The sequence below is a fragment of the Vulpes vulpes genome, chromosome 4 (assembly GCF_048418805.1).
Source record: "Vulpes vulpes isolate BD-2025 chromosome 4, VulVul3, whole genome shotgun sequence".
Taxonomy (NCBI): Eukaryota; Metazoa; Chordata; class Mammalia; order Carnivora; family Canidae; genus Vulpes; species Vulpes vulpes.
The window spans coordinates 68,493,013-68,510,557 of NC_132783.1; the positions used below are offsets into that span (position 1 = coordinate 68,493,013).

The 17,545-nt window shown below is 44.8% G+C and overlaps 1 protein-coding gene across 1 annotated transcript in view; it reads right to left on the reverse strand.

Moving 5' to 3' along the window:
* The window catches only part of GALNT2 (polypeptide N-acetylgalactosaminyltransferase 2), a 190,043-nt gene that overhangs the window by 73,192 nt on the left and 99,306 nt on the right, over positions 1-17,545 (reverse strand). The window contains exon 2 of the mRNA XM_072756007.1: positions 16,984-17,077. Within this exon, the coding sequence (XP_072612108.1) occupies positions 16,984-17,077 (94 nt within the window). The remainder of the gene's footprint in view (positions 1-16,983; positions 17,078-17,545) is intronic.

The following is a 17,545-nucleotide window of genomic DNA, read 5'->3' on the forward strand; positions in this document are numbered from 1 at the left end:
GCCCAGCACCCTACGCACACATGACCAATTGCTTCTGATATCCACCTCTGAGAAGCTTTCTCTACCTGTGCTGGGCAGTGGCTTCCACTCGTTTGCTGACACTGCTGCCCTCGTGAGCCCATCAGTCAGATCATCGCTCACCATGCAAGCAATTGAGGACTTGGGTTGAACAGCAGTCCTGTGCCAATGCTCAGGTCACAGTGGGGGCTTGGAGGGCCACAGCCAGTGTTCACAGAACGTGAGCAGAGAAGCAGCCGTGAAGAGCAGGGGTCCCAGGCCCAAGACCTGGGCATGAGCTCAGTCCACCCACCCCTCCTCACCCCTAGTCTGCATGTAATCAGAACATTCCACCTCTGAAGTTGTGAAAAATAAACGAAGTAATGACAGCAACAGTAATTCCTAAGCCACTAACTACTGTACAACATTAACTGACTTCATAGGCGGAACTGGCCAAGCAAACTCAATTACCTCCACTTTGCTGATGTAACCCCTACCTAGGCTCCTTGCTTGGGAGGGTCGCTGGGAGATGCTGAGCCCACCCAGGCCCTCCATGGCTTCTCCTGGGGGTCTCACCTCTGCAGCTGAACCTGGGAAATGAGAAGAGAGCCTCACCTTCCTTCCAAGGTTCCTGTGAGCACCTGTCCAGGTGAACATGGCACCTGGCTAGGTGAGCATGGGCTAAAACACATAGGAGAATGCAGTTCATACCTCAGTGCTGCCCAGGAGCACCTTCTGCCTTTGACCTACAGTGCCCACGAGAAGAGAGAAGGGGGACCGTGGGTAAGTTAACCTATATCTGCACCTCTATTCCTCCATCTCCATCTGCTATGCCCAGGAAGCACTTAGAAAAAATAATAAACACAACGTCAGTGTCTGCTTGCTTCAGGCAGGGGGACAGTGTGATACCGTCACATTTCAATCATGGGCCACGGGGAGAGGGGAGGGAAGGCCTGCTTGGAAGCAGGGGAATTACTGCCTGGAAGAGGAGAGTCAGGCTGGAGACCAGGCTAGAACATGGGAATTCTAGTGGCCTATTCTCAGATAATATTAGCTTTGCTGTCAGTCATATCATGATCAGTGAGGCCCCTCAGCTTCTCACTTCCATTGTTTCTTCTTAGAGATAGATACCCCAGGAGTGCAGGCAGGAAGCAGAGCGCCCAGCAGCCTACCCTGTGTGCCATGGGCCAGCAGGGGCCAACTGCAGACACAGATGCCATGCTTTGGCTCAGTAGGGAGGGGGAGGGAGGGGAAGGGCCCCAAGCCTGTGAAGCCGTGTGTGTGTGTGTGTGTGTGTGTGTGTGTGTGTGTGTGCGCGCGCGGGCGCTCGCAGAGGACAGGAAACAGGGTAGGAATGGATTTCTGGTCCCATTTCTACCTTCTCATTTCCTGGTGAGTCCCAGAACCCACCCTGTCACCTTTGACATCTGGAAGCCTCTTTTGTAGGGCAGCTCACATTCTGTTCCTGCTCACATTTGCAGTCCTGGGGAACTACTCACTGCATAAGACAGCCGTTCTATTCTGGGCAAACTTACTGTAAAGAAGTTCTTAATTTTGGAGGAAACATTCACTGCCTTCTGTTTCCCCCAAGTTGGGTGGAACAGGCCAGGATGGAGAAGATGCCAACCCTGAGCAAGCATACGAGAAGGCGTGCAGCCTCTGCCCTGGAGCTATACATACCTTGTGGGAAAAGGTGTGCCAAGTGATATGAACAAGATGAGAGGAGTCTGGAATCCAGAGGTAGAAAAAGCCCCAGAAGAGGGGCATTTGGGCTGGGTCTTCAGACATGAGTAGGAGCCTGCCACGCCCTGGAAGGGCTATGTTGGAAGACACAATAGGATGGAAGGAAGGGGGTGTGAAGATGGGATGACAGGAGAGAAGGCCAGTCTGTGCCCAGCCCCAAGTCTCAGCCCTAGCTCCACTGCTCAAACTATATTCTCCACATTCTGAGGAGCACAGAAGCTCTGAGCAGGTGAGTGCTGACCAAATTTGTACTCCAGGAAGTGATTCTGGCTGCGGGGAGAAGGACGGATGCTCAGAGGGGGAACCCCCAAAGTAAGGGCGTGGTTGACCCCCCAAACACCTGCCCCCTTGACTCCCTGCTGAGGAAGACCCCGTCTGCCCCCAGGGATGCGTCCCAGGTCCCCAGAAGCACATCTTTTCTTCTCTAAGCCCAGCGCCGTGGACCTGAACCTGCGAGGACATCTATTCTCTGGTGTGAGCTGCCCTGCTCTGTCCTCTCGGCATCTCCCATCTCCTCAATGAGGAACCGCAGCAAAAGCCAGGGCCCCAGGATGGCACCTCTCACTTATGTGTGAGAGCTCATTCCTGTTATCGTCAACCTCATCTCTCTACCCTCTAGACTACCTGTAAACCTTTACTAAACCCATCCATGCAGAGCTCATGCTGTGTGTACTATGAGACATCACGACACCGTGAGGCGGGGCTGCTTCTCAACATGGTCACCTCCTCCAAGAGGCCCTCTCGGGTGTCCCCGGCTACAGCATTCCTCTTCCCTCTTCCTCACACACACAGCTCCATTCCAACCACAGCTTTGGCACAAGCCTCCTATCCTCTAATAATTTAACTCAAAATTCTGCCGAGGACAGAGCTCAAGTCCACCCTCGAAAACAGAGATGACTGCGTGTGCTCTGCCCTTCCCCAGGAATTACGGAGCAGGTTCTGCAGACACTCGTGGGTCCTCGCAGGGCCCATCTCTCTGCTTATCTGCACTTGGAGACGCTTTCATTAAAGCCGTCTGACACCAGTACTCACCTCTTCATCCTGCTCAGCCTTTTTGGTTTGGACATCGGTGTCTAGATAGAGGCGACAGAAACCAAATAGAAACTGATGAGCTCTGCGCCCTCCGCCCGGCGCCCTAGTTCCGAGCCAGGGTGGAGGCTGGCCTCCGTCTGCACCTCCACCCTCATAGGCCCGAGCACTCTTCCGGTGCACCCCACACATGCACTTGCATCGCCTGCCTGCAGCTCTCTTTGCTGCCTGGTCCCTTTGCTTGCTTGTTCACTCTTTTTGCTCCTAGGCAGGGGCCGAGCCTCAAACCTGCCCCGCAGCACATGTTTAATAATGCAAAAGAGTGTCCCACAAAAGGAGCCTTCTACAACCAGGGCGTGGCCGGCAGCCTCAGCTCTCGTCTGCGGCCACTCCACGGATCCAGGCAGTGCAGGAACCCTGGCCCTCCTCTGGGTTCCACGCTGGGTTCCTGGCGGCCCGCCTGCCACAGCTGCTACCTGCTGGGAGAGGAGGCCAGGCCAGGGCCGGGGGGGCTGGCTACGGCAGGGGAAGCCAGAGCACTCCCCCCTCACAGCCTTGGATCAACACCCCGAGGTCTCCCGGTGTGGGCCGGTCAAGGACACAGTCCCTTTCTAGCCTTCCAAGCCGCAAGAAACAATGTCCAGAGGCAGGAGAGGATGAAGCCCGGGGCCACCATCTTGGGAGAGAAGGTTCAGACCAGACGCTCACACAGGCCTCATGCGTCTCAGCCTGCGGCCCCCGCGGGCTAGGGTCCTCAGGTCAGTAGTGAGAAGACAACTTCCTGCCACTTGTACCTACTGGTCCATGCCGCAGACGCGCACCTGCCCACTCTGTGCAGCCATTACCACACTGCCTCCTGGCCACATGGACCTCAGCTCGGGCCCGACAATTTCTTCCCAGTTTCTTTTCCCATCTTTGACTTTCCCCGGCAAGCCTGCCCGCTCACGTGCTTCCTCTTTCACGCTGCTTTCTTTCTTTTTTTTAATTTTTTAAAAATTTATTTATGATAGTCACACAAAGAGAGAGAGAGGCAGAGACACAGGCAGAGGGAGAAGCAGGCTCCATGCACCGGGAGCCCGACGTGGGACTCGATCCAGGGTCTCCAGGATCACGCCATGGGCCAAAGGCAGGCGCCAAACCGCTGCGCCACCCAGGGATCCCTCACATAGCTTTCTGAAGCCAGAGTTTCTTCTCTCCCACCCCGTAATCTGCCCCAGCAGGCTCTTGAGCTACTCCTGACTTTTCAGAATCTTTTTCTTCCTAGCTGAGTACCAGTAGTCCCCCCATTCCCACCCACCCCCACCACATACCCCAATCTCATCCACACTGCAGAGCAGCACAGCACCCCTCAGGCAGAGAGACCAGCTGGTGATCATAACTGCACACGATCCATGGGGCCCAGACAGAGGCCGCACAGGTGCTGAGATCCATGGGAGGCCTGGCTCTGTGGTCTAAGGTCAGGACCTGTTCCAGCTACCGTGGGGGTCCTAAGTGCCGCCCAGGACAGCATTTCTGCAGAAAAGCTTGTTCCAGGCTCCTAATAACCAACCCTAAAACTGATCTTTTGGAAAAGACACTTTCATAACCAGGAACTGCTTGCATTTGGATGACTCTTTCCATTAAATTTAAAAGAACACCACGTTTCCAAACAACATCATTTCTTTCTCAAAATTTGTTTTTGCTAGGCCTCATATTTAAAGCAACAATGATGTCAATCTATGAAGATGAACCTTCTAAAGGGTTAATACCACGAAACCTATGAAAACCCAAGTGCTTGGGGACATACACATGTGGTCTTCACATTAGAGACCTGTCAGGTGTGATGGTCCTTTGGCAGATCAGGGCTGTGTCACAAGTGTACAAGGGAAGCAAAGTGCCTTGGCTGGTGTGGGTCCCGCCGGGCCAGCAGATTGGGGGGGGGGGGGGGGGGGGGACGGGGGCAGGAGACTTCTGGATTCTGTGCTACTACCACGGCTGTGCTGTACTGTAGTGCTTCACTCAAATCCTCCCCGGGAAGGATGGCTTAAACAAATTGAAAGCCAGTCTGTGTAAAACAGAGCAGCCTCTTCCGGGAAAGCAGCCAAGAAGGGAAATAGAATGTATTTTAAATCAAAGGACAAAGCTCTCAGATTTATTTTAACCTCCTGGTTGATCTCAAATGGAATGTAATTTTACTATACTTAAGAGAAAAAAAAATCCCTAATATTTTTTCTCTAGAAGGTCATAATGCTATAACATGAAAGAGGAGACTGGGGCAAGGCTCGAGCTACAAACAAATATATCCATTTAATGACAATGACATGTAAATAATATTTTATTATTATTTGTCACTGAATAGCTGGTAGGAAAAGAAATTTTGCTCACCAATGAGAAACTGTCTCCTGGAATAAGAAATCATACACAATTCATTTTTAAGAATGAAAAAAGAGGGAATTCAAAGAAGAGATTAAAAGTTCTTTAGTCACATAATAAAAGAAAAACTCAGATGTTATAGGGTAAATACCCTTGATTTATTTAAAATTACTTGTGCCATCAAAATAACTACAAAAATAACCACCCTGAAGCAGTTATGATTTGCATTATGAGGTCCATACCTGGCTTGAAATCATGCAATCTTCATATATTTCTTTTCCAAATTTTAAATGGAAACTCTTCATTTTTCCTCTAAGTGACAGTGTCTAATGATAATTGATCTAGTTTGTTGTACTTGGTCTCCACTGATCCCCTATTTCATCCCCAATATTAGAAGTATCAAAGTGAACAGAACTGAAGCTGTTGCATTGGAAGTACAGGTAGAGAAAGAGGTAGTAGCCTATTAACCAGTGACCACAGGACAGCCACTTCACCCAGACCCAATCCCATACCATGCAATCACCCTGTAAAATATGTATTATTACTGCTCCATTTTACAGATTGGGAAAGTGTAAAATGATGGTACCACAACTCAAACCCAGGTCTCTCACTTCCCAACGCCATGTTCCTTCTACTGTGGCCTACAAAGCACTTTAAAGGAATTGAAGCAAGCACCAAAGGTAACTCCACAGGTCTGTGCAGGTCGCACTCCCCCTGACAAGCACCCTCTCACGTGGCACAAGTCATGGCACGGCCTTCCCCAGGTGTGATGGAGCCTCTGAGTTGAAGCCATGTACTACTCTCTTGAATGCTGACATCCTATGTGGCTGGAGTCAGAAGGAACCAGGGAGGCTATTTCTCTGTAAGTATGGGAAAATCTTTTCATTAAAACTCCTAGCATCCAGCCACTGCTTATGAGTTTCCAGTGATGGAGGAATCATTGTTTCAAAGGGAGTCTGTTTCACCAGACAGCTGGAATTGTTGGCATAGGCTTCCTTATACAATAACAAAAACTGCCTGCCTGTAACTTCCACTCTCTGGAGTCTCAAATAAAAAGAAAAAAAATGAGACTTTAGCCTCTTTTGTATGGCAGCCTTCCAAATATTTGGACATCACGATTCCATTTTCCCCTTCTAAGCCGTTCTGTAAAAACATGCTGTTATTTTAAGTGCTCCTCATCAGATGCTGTTTCCGGCCCCCTCACCGTCTGAGTCACATCATCTGGACCTACTCTAGCTTATGAGCATCTGTGAAAACCCTGTGCCCAGAGCAGAACAGAGGAGTTCAGGTGTGGTGTGTCAGCATGAAGGGCACTAAATGCCATCTGAATTATTTGCAATGCTCTATTTCTACTAATAGAGCGCAAGACAATTCTACTTCTGGCTACTGACCTGATCTCTGTCTGCAGCTTTTTTTCTTACTTGTTGGAAGGTGGGGGGAAGGACATTAGAAGGTTTGTTTTTTTTTAATGCTGGCTAGGGTGCAAGGAAACAGGCCACCTTGGGAGACAATCTGGTGACCGATATAAAAAATTCTTTAATACGTGCCTTCCCCCTGACCCCGCAGTTTCACTTTTAGGGATTTATTTCAAGGAAGTAATTAAGGGCATATAAAGATTTATCTCTTTACTAGAAACCTTCTATATGTCCTACTGCACAGGATAAGTTCAGGGAGCTTAGGTAACAGTACATTGATGTCATTAAAAATGCTGTATAGGGGGAACGCCTGGGTGGCTCAGCGGTTGAGCATCTGCCTTTGGCTCAGGATGTGATCCCAGAATCCCGGGATCGAGTCCCACATCGGGCTCCCTGCATGGAGCTTGCTTCTCTCTCTGCCTGTGTCTCTGCCTCTCTTTCCATCTCTCATGAATAAATAAATAAAATCTTAAAAAAAAATGCTGTATAAAAAAATAAAAAATAAAAAATAAAAAAATGCTGTATAGGAAGTATTCATGGACACGAGAAGGTGTTTATGATAGAATACTCCAGGAAGAAACGGGCGAAGTCCAGTGTGGCGCCTCATGTATAAAAATGTCAATGTAACCAGCTGGTAGAGGCTGCTTGTGGCCTGTCCTGAGCCATCCCAGGAGGAGGAGGGAGGATGGAGGCTTGAGGTGTTGTCCATGACAGGCTCGGAGAGAGCCCTGAGGTGCTATGCCCGGGAGAGGGGGCCTATGGGGGTAGACTTCTCAGCTAACCCCCCAAATCCTTAGCAGTGTTACGTGGTGGACTACTTGCATATTTTTTGTAAAGATTCATGAAAACATGAAAAGCCCAGGAGCTGATTCAGAAATTGTGCCTAGGCCCCAGGCCTCCCGTACCTGCGCTTGGCACATCTGGCAGCAGACACCAGGTCATCTTAGTCACATGGGTAAGTGCATCTGGATATATGCCCAGAACAAATCCAGAGGAACAGGCAGTGGCAGAGAACGGTGGTGACTTTGGGGTAGTAGAATTACACTTGAATACTTTCCTTATTTTTGCTGATCTGAGTTTCTAATTTTTCCACAAAAACATATTGCTTGTTTTTAAAAAGATGCTTCCCCGAAGGATACTCAACCACTTATTTTCCTAATGACAACGCTGTGCAGAGCAGAGCCCCGGGCCTCAGGTCTGGGTCATGGCGAGCCACGCAGAGTGAGCTGTCCCATGGCTGTCACACAGTGCTCCCTGACCATGCGGCCTGCAGGGCGCCTGGCACAGAGAGATTACGGGGGAGGAGTGTTCAACCCTAAGCAACAACCCTGACGTGTGCTACCACATGTGTGAACACAGAGGACGCTACACAGAGTGAAACACACCCGTCGCAAAAGGACAAATACCGTATGATTCCACCTATGTGAGGTGTTGGGAGGAGTCAAGTTCATGGAGACAGAAGGAGAATGGTGGCCAGGGACCAGGCTAGGGGGAATGGGAGTCAGTGTTGAATAGAGACAAGTTTCAGGCTGGAAAATGAAAAAGTTCTGGGGATAGACGGGGGTGATGGTTGCACAACTGTGTGAATGTGCTTAATGCTACTTGACTGTATGCTTAAAAATGGTTAAAATGGTGAATCTTATGTTATGTGTATCTTTCCAGGATGTTTTAAAAAACACATACCATGCTGGAACCCAGTAAATCCCTGAGAAGGAGAAAGGTGAGGGGAGCATTTCTCCCGACTCTGCAGCAATGCTGAATAAATACACAAGTGGTTCATCTCATCTCTCTTCCGGCAGGTGGGAAGTAGAAAAGCTAAAACGTTTCCATTAGCATCAGCGGCAATTCACACCGGGATTTGGGTTCTATTACACACCTCGCCATTCCCGTGTCATTCATCTTTGTGTGAACGCGAGCCATTTCTGTTTGGAGAAATCAACTGTCTCGGGTAATGAAGCAGCAGCGGGCAGGGCCGCGGCGGGAGGAGACCCCGGGACAGATGGGGCCACCTCCCAGACAAGCCAGAATGTAATCAGGACTCTCCCCCTACCCGTGTCTCTTCCCCTTCCACGAGGTTGTAACGAACACCAGAATGACACCACGGTTTCAGAGAGGCAGAAAGAAAATCTCTCAAAGGAGACGTCAGCATCTGAAGGATGAGAGCTGCTTACGAAGAACGTGCCTCAGAGACAGGCCTCGGCCTTCCCACCCCTGGCCAACCTCTGCTTCTCCCTGTCCTGGATCATCAGCCATCCTGCCCACTGGCCTCATCAGTCAGAGTGGCAGATGCCGAGGATGCAGGATGAGAGGATGCAGGAGGCACAATTACTAAGAGAGACTAATTTTTCAAGGCAGAGGACTTTTTCTGTATCCAGGGGGGGAAAAAGATTAAATTTGTCTCCATCAGGGGGCACCTGGGTGGCTCAGCAGTTGAGCATCTGCCTTTAGCTCAGGTCTTGGTTTTGGGGTCCTGGGATCAAGTCCTGTGTTGGGCTCCCCACAGGGAGCCTGCTTCTCCCTCTGCCTGTATCTCTGCCTTTCTCTGTGTGTCTCTCATGAATAAATAAAATCTTTAAAAAAATTCATCTCCATCAAATAGATTTTAAGAAAACAAAAAAATAGACAATCAGCACCAAAAAAGAAACTTCAGTAGTTGAAATGGAAGGAATCAGTCCTGGAATCTCAGGGCCAAAGGCCTTCCTTCCATTCCAGACCTGAACTCTGTGAGGAGGGAATCACTCCATTTCTGAGGCAGTGCGGTTGGTGATCCCAACCTCGGATGAGAGGCTGGAAGGCAGCAGAAAGACAGAGGTGAAACAACAGAATCTAGGGCTCTCAGAGTGAGAAAGTGTCTCTGTTATACATAGAAGGGAAATGAAACTGCAAATAGTCACGATTTTTCTAAGGCCAAATACCTGGGGGCAGCGCTAAGGCCTGAGGCCGGTGCCTGGCTCAGGATGCTGGCCTTGTCCTTAAGCCCTGTGGTTCTCGAGGACAGCTTTCACATCCCAGCTGCTGTGCGGCTGCTATTTCAGAAATGGCAAAAACACTGGAAAGAGGACATGGGGTGTTGCTATCCAACGCGTTCAGGAGTTTAAGAATCTTACAGCAACTCCTCAACCTCTAAAAAAAATTGTGATAGACGAACATGTCCACTTGAGAATGCTGTGTACCCTCTCTGATGCCAGTGGACTCCCTGCGAGCGCTGGGCAGTTAGCAGGACTCTCCCCATGAGCATGACCTCAGCCTCCTCTGCAAGGCACCAGGAAACCCACCCCGGGTGCAAAGAAAACACACTACTCCCTCCTTCCTTAGGCAACCAGAGGAGAACTATCTGACTTCTAAGCTGTCTGTGACCCAGAAAAAGTGCAGATCTATGAAGGGAAACGGAGGATTCCCTGAGTGACCCTTGAGCCCAGGGAGCTTCCAAGGGAGAACCCCTGGCCAGCATGAGCTGGGTGAGGGCCAGCCCGCTTCACAACTGCACTCAGTCACCCTGATGACAGTGGGATCCGACTAAACAGAAGTAAAAGATGATGCTGACCAGGTCTCTCACCCCAATTCCCAGACCTCCTTCTCGGATGGGGTTTAGACTGGAGAGCTTGCTGAGGAAATCACAGGTCTCTAAAAGGCAAACACTAGATTCAATTGTTTAAGGATTTAGCCACTGCTGTTCACACACTGTGGTTCTGCCCCTGCCCAGAGCTCACAAAGCCCACTGGGGCTGTGCCCTGGCTCAGTGTGTAGCATGCAGCTTGGTCTGTGCTCAAGCCCCTAGAATCTACAGCTGGGATATACATGATTGAGCTTTCAACAGAAAATGAAGGCCAGGACCTCAGCCTCCAGGCCTCCCCTCTGCCACAGCCACTTTATTGAAATTCCAGATTCTCCCCCAAAGTACAAGGGGCTGGGACAGGAGATCTAGTTAAAAAAAAAAATCTGGGCTTTTGTGGCCATGGTTGACCCAAGAGCAGTGATATCCGAACTGGGGCCACAGGGATAAAGAAACAGTAGATATTTTCAAGTATTTTTCCTAATCCATTATAATATCCTATTGAAAATATGCCTTAGAATGCATCAATAGATTCGTAAGGTATTATGTGTTTAATCTATGAATATTTTAAGATATACAGAGGGAGAGTGAGCTATACTCAAAATATTTTTGCTAATAGGGTGTTTGGTCAAAAAAGTTGAAGTTGTTGCCTGGGGGCATCATTGCTATCTCTAATCTGGCTCCTACATCTGTCAGTGGGTTTCGTGGCCATGCTGAAAGACACCAGGCTCCTATATTCGGCTTCATGCTGCCTCCTCCCACCCATCTGTCTACAACTGCTAGATATCCAACACCTAGAACACAGGAAGCTACTGAGCTTCTGAGCAACCCACTTTACAAAGTGGAAAGTGCTATGAACAGTGGTTCCTTACAGACCACAACTCTGGCACTGCCCATCATTCTTGTGGAAAATATGTTTCTTAACCATGGCAAAATAACTTCTAAAGGGAAAATTCATGTGTATGCTGATTTAGTGAGAAAAAAAGGTCACAACAAAAACAGATGACATCCTCTGGCAAAATAAAAGGACACAGTGCCTTCATCAAAAGTTATTAGTAGTAACTCAAAAAAAGAGGAAAATCAGTACATTCCTATCTCTGAAGGAAATTACTGTGTAACAGCTAGAAACATGAAAGCCAGGGTCACTATCACATTGAATGGATTTTAACTAGAGTATGACTCTTAATAGTAACATCTAGTATATTCCCTGAAGATGGCTTCCCCCTCCCTCTCCATATATGTCTTAAAATCCACTAGAACACTCTTTTTTTTAAACAGAAGACAACCCACAGGAAGTCTCTCATTAATCCACACAGTAGAAGCATATCCTATTATTATAATAAAGAAATGCTTATTAGCTAAGTATTCCATTCAGATGCTCCCCACTGCGTGGGTAATGCCTATTTTAAATAGGAAGGAACTGTGGCTCACGCTGCTGACTCATATAGGAGTTGGGAAAGAAGAGAGGGGGCCACCCTAATAGATATATCTAATGCGCGTGCACACACACACATTTCACATCTAGTGTAACTGGGACAATGGGAAGGGTGGAGACAAAGGAGGGTCTGTATTCCCTGGGGTGATGCTTATCCAATCTCAGTAAGAAACATGAATATACAGACTCTTCATCATCATCAAAGTAAAAATGTCACAGACTAACTTCTGGTTTCTGGTCTAGTGTATAAAGAGCTTGGAAGTTATCATTCCATTCTAATAATAAAGCAAAACACTGAACAAGGCAAAACATCAACTCTTCTTAGCTTGCTCAGAGAAGTGAGATCATAGAACATGCTGCTACTCCAAAAACTGGAGAGACCAACAGGTGAGTACAGGGAATCACAGCAGAAACCTCTAGGGGAACACTGTCTGGGGAATGAAAACCAAACTGTAGTGGATGAACAGCTGGAGGTCACCACAGACAAGGCTGAGAAATAAAAACTCCAGGGGCCTCAGCCATAGGTGGGCCCCCACACCTCTGTAAGTTTTACCACCAGGAGCTTAACTAGGTTTCTCATAGTGAATAGTGGGAGACAGATCCCTTCATGTTTCCCACAGAACAGCAGAGGAGAACAGGAGAGGAGAAAGAATCATTTTGAAATATGCCAGAGCATTCTGTTCTTAACAAGGCCTGCCCTCAAGAGAAATTGTTTTACCATAGCTAACCTATTGGGAGTTTATCAGAGCCTAATCAACCTGGAGAAAGGAGAATACTCATTTCAAATCACCTCTAGCCACACTGTCCCACCTATTTGATAAAGAAACTGAGGAGTATTTGTGAAGTTGACAGCCCAGGGGTGCAGATCTATCCTATGACTATAGAATGTGTCCCCTACCCCTCTAGACCTTATCATCATGTCACTAAAGGCCTATTTACTGGAGTTCCTTTTACCCAGCACATCATATCTAGTGCTGAAGAAATACAAAGCATACTAAAAAGCAAAAAAAACATAGTTTGAAGAAACAAAGCAAGCGTCAAAACAGACTCAGATATGGTAGGGATGCCAGAATTATACCAGAAATTTAAAACAACTATGATTAATATATTAAAAGTTCTAATGGAAAAAGTAGACAACATGGAAGGACAAATGAATACTGTAAACAGAGAGATGAAAATTCTTGTAAAAAAATCATAAACAATTATTGGAGATCAAAACACTGCCACAGAAATGAAGAATGGCTCTGATAGACTCATCAGTAAACTGGGCAAAGCTGATGGAAGAATCTTTGAGCTTGAGAATAAGATAGCAGAAGCTTCAGCTTCCAAACTGAAAAGCAAACATTAAAAAAAAACTGAAAAAAATCAGAACAGAGTATCCAAGAAATGTTGGGCAACTACCAACAGTGTACAAACATGTGTAATGGGAATACGAGAATGAGAAGAAAGAAAGACAGGAATAAAAGAAGTATTTGAAGTGATAATGACTGATCATTTCCTTAAATTAAAGTCAGACACCAAAACACAGCTCCAGGGAGCTTAGAGGGCACCAAGCAGGATAAAGAACAAAGACTAACAAACAAACAAAAAGCACAAACTATACCTAGACATAGCACATTCAAAGTGTAGAAAATTAGTGATTTTTTTTTAAATCTTAAAAGAAGAGTTGGGGGGGGGGGAACAGCTTTACAGAAACAAAGATTAGAATTCCATCCAACTTCTCATAAACCATGCAAGCAAGAAGAGAGTAGAATGAAATATCTAAAGTGCTGAAAGAAAAAAACTGCCAACCTAGAATTCTTTATCCTGTGAAAATAATCTTCAAAAGTGAAGGAGAAATAAAATAAAGACTTTCTCAGACAACAAAAATTGAAGCAATATGTTGCCAGTAGACCTGCCTTGCAAGAAATATTAGAAGACACTTTTCAGACAGAAGGAAAATTATATAGGGCAGAAATTCAGAACTCCATAATCAAAGTAAGAACATCAGATAAGGAAAAAGTGATGGTAAAAGGACAACTTTAGTTTTCTTATTCTTAATTTATCTGATAGATAACCGTTTATTCAAAAGAATAATAGCAACAATGTATTTGATTATATATGCTTATATATATGTATATACACATGCATGTGAAATAATAACAGTGATGATATAGGAATGGAAGGGAAGAATTCTTAATATTTTGTTATAAAAAACACTAAGTGTGAAGCAGGCTAGTGCTATTTGAAATTAGACTTGCATTAGTTGTAAATACATATTGCAAACTCTAAGGCAACCACTAAAACTAAGGAAAAAAAATAGGAGAGAAAAATGGATTCATGTAGAATGCTCAATGAAAGCTAAAGAAAGCAGAAAAAAGTGTGGAAGATAAAAATAACAAGAAGAAAAGAGTAGCAAATATGGTAAATATTAATACAACTAGATTAATAACCACTCTAAATGGCAATGGTTTCAATACACCAATTAAAAGATAGAGATTGTCAGAGTAGATAGAAACAAGACCCAACTGACTGTATGTTATCTATATAGGAAATCCACTTCCAAAACAGAAAGCACTGAGCCCAGATGGGTTCACTAGTGAATTCTACCAAGCATTTAAGCAACAAACCATATTAATTCCCTATAATCTCCTTCAAAAGATAGAAGCTGAGGGAATACTTTCTAACTTATTCTATGATGCCAGCATCATCCTAGTAACAAAACCAGAGGACATTCCAAGAAAACAAATCAATATCTTATGAAAACAGATGCAAAAATCAACAAAATATTAGCTAATTAAATACAACAAAGTATAAAAAGAATTATATACCATGACCAAGTAGGATTTATCTTAGGCATCCAAGGCTAGTTCAACATATGAAAATCAATATAATCAATTGACAAAATCCAACTCATTCATGATAAAAATTCTCAGCAAACTAGGAGTGGAAGGGAAACTTCTTCAACTCGATAAAAACATCTGCAAAATCCTAGAGCTAACTATACTTAATGATGAGACACTAGAAGCTTTCCTGCTAGGTCAGAAATATGGCAAGGATGTCACCACTTTCCAACATCATACTAGAAGTCTCAGCTAATGCAATAAGGAAACAAAAAATATAATATAGATTAAGAAGGAAGATGTTTGCAGTTGATATGACTATGTAAAAAATCTGAAAGAATCAAAAACTCCTAGAACTAATAAGTAATTACAGCAAGGTTGTAGGATACAGGGTTAATATACAAAAGTCAATTGTTTTCTTATACATGAATAATGAACAAGTGGAATTTGAAATTAAAAACAAAATACCATATACTTTAGTGCCTCCCCAAATATAAATACTTTGATATAAATCTAACAAAACAGGCACAAAATTCATACGAGCAAACTGTAAAACTTATAAAAATTTTTTAAAAACTAGGTAAAAGGAGACAGATTCCACGTTCACAAGAGGAAGACTCAGTATCGTCAAGATGTCCATCCTTACCAACTTGATCTAGAAGTTTGACGCAATCCAAATGAAAATCCCAGCACATTATTTTGTATCAACAGATTCTAAAGTTTATATGAAAGGCAACAAACAAACAGAATAAGGAACACAACATTAAAGAGAAAGAACAAAGTTGGAGGACCGACATTATTCGAATTCAAGAATTACTATAAAGTAATCAAGATAATGTAGTAATGTGGTATTGGGAAGAGACTAGGCTAACAGATCAATGGAACATAAGAGAGTCCAGAAATGGACCCACATAAATACAGTCAACTGATTTTTGACAAAGGTGCAAAAGCAACACAATGGGGTAAAGACAGTCTTTCCAACAAATGATGCTGCAACAACTGGAAAACCACATGCAATCAATCTAGACACAAAACTTACACCCTTCTCAAAAATTAACTCAAAATGGATCACAAACCTAAATATAAAAGCAAATTATAAGACACTTGAAACGTAATATAGGAAAAAAAAACTTAGGTGACCTTGGGTAGGGCAATTACTTTTTAGGTATAATATCAAAGCCAAGATCCATGAAAGAACTGATAAACTTCATTAAAATTAAAATTTCTGTTTTGGGAAAGATACTGTCAAGAAAATGAGAAGACAAAGATGGAGAGAAAATATCTGCAAATGAATATCTGATGGAGGACTGTTATCCAAATCTGTAAAAATGCTTAAAATTCAGTAAGAAAATGAGCAACCCACTTAAAAAAATAGGTGGAAGACCTGAACAGATACCTCCCCATAGGAGATAAACAGAGGGTAAATAAACATATCAAAAGAAACTCAATATCATACATTATTAGGGAAATGCAAACTTGAACAATGAGATTTCCACTTCCCACCTATTATAATAGCCCAAACTGAAAACACTGACAACACCAAATGCCTGCTGAGGACGTGGAGAAACAGGAACTGTCATTCATTGCTAGTGGGAATGCAAAATGGTACAACTACTTTGGAAGAGTTTGGTAGCTTTTCACAACACTACACATACTCTTACTATATGATCCAACAGTCTTATTCCTTGGGATTTACCCAAATGAACTGAAAATGTATTATCTACAAAAAAACCTGCACACAGATGTTTATAGCAGTTTTATTTACAACTACCAAAGCTGAGAAGCAACCACATGTCTTGCAGTAGGTGAATGGATAAGCTGTGGTCCATTCAGACAACAGAATATTATTCAGTGATAAGAACAAATATACTATTAAGCCATGAAGAGACATGGAGGAGCCTTCAATACACATTACCAAGTGAAAGAAGCTAATCTGAAAGGGCAACATACTGTATGATTCTAATAGGAAAAAGATGAGTGGTTTCAGGGATTGGGAGGAGAGGGGAACGAAGAGTTGGAAAACAGAGGATGCTTAGGGCAGTGAAACGATTCCGTAGGATACTGTAACAGTGGATTTATGTCCCCACAGATTTGTTAAAACCTATCAAATGTACACCACCAAGAGTGAAGACTAATGAAAGCAATGGACTTTGGATGATTGTGATGTGTCCCTGTTGGTACCCTGATTGTAGCAATGTATCACTCTGGTGGGATATGTTGTCAGTGGGGGTGGTATGCATGTGTAGGGGCAGGAAGTATATGGGAATCTCTGTACTTTACGCACAATTTTGCTATGAACCTAGAATCACTCTAAAAAACAGCCTTTTAAAAAAATTGTGAATTGATATACTATCCTGTATTTTCTATTTTATTCTATTTTTTTTCTTTCAACAAATTTTGGGCATTTCCTAGTACACTTATTTCACCACCCACTAATGGGCTTGAAGGAAGACCACAACACATTGCCATAGAGCAGTGTCTCCAGCAGCCCTATGAAATCCATATTCTACCCCGCAGGCTCCACAGGCTCTACAGGTCACATTCAGCTCTACAGTTTCTGAGCAAGAGGACTTCCCAGCCACTAGCCACCAGCCACCAGCCCAAGGCTGGATGGGTCCCCAGGGGCTGCTGTGGTACCTGGAGGGAGGGTCTCCATGCTTTGTGCTTTCTCATCCCCGTTGCTGTGATGAAGGTCTTTCTTTTTAATTGGGTCAATTTCATTCCAGTCCTCCTACGGGGAACAAAGACACCAAATGAGTTGATCAGTTTTTCAAGCACACCTGCATTCACCAGTTCAATAAACAGTAAGTGTTAGGATGCCAGTGGACCCCGGGGATGCAAAGGATGAGGGAGAAAGAATTCTCATCTCTAGGACCTGCATCCTAGAAGTTCTCAAAGGGTGGAGATTTGAGGGGAGAAAAGTATGGGAGTGACTTTTTCCAGTGAAGGATTTCCACGTCCCTCTTCATTTTATATTTGCATTGTGTATCTATGGGAAGGAAATACTCGGGGCAAATCCCAGGTCTCTGTGGATCCACAAAGGTAGGGAAGGGAGATGGGGGAAAGTAGATTAAATAACTCAATAGTGGTTAAATTAAAGCCATTAAAATCAGGGTAGCTCTCCAGACATCTTAGATGGTTTAAGGACACCCTAGGACCCCATTCTCCCTCCGGGCCCCTTGGAGCCCTCCCTTGAGGT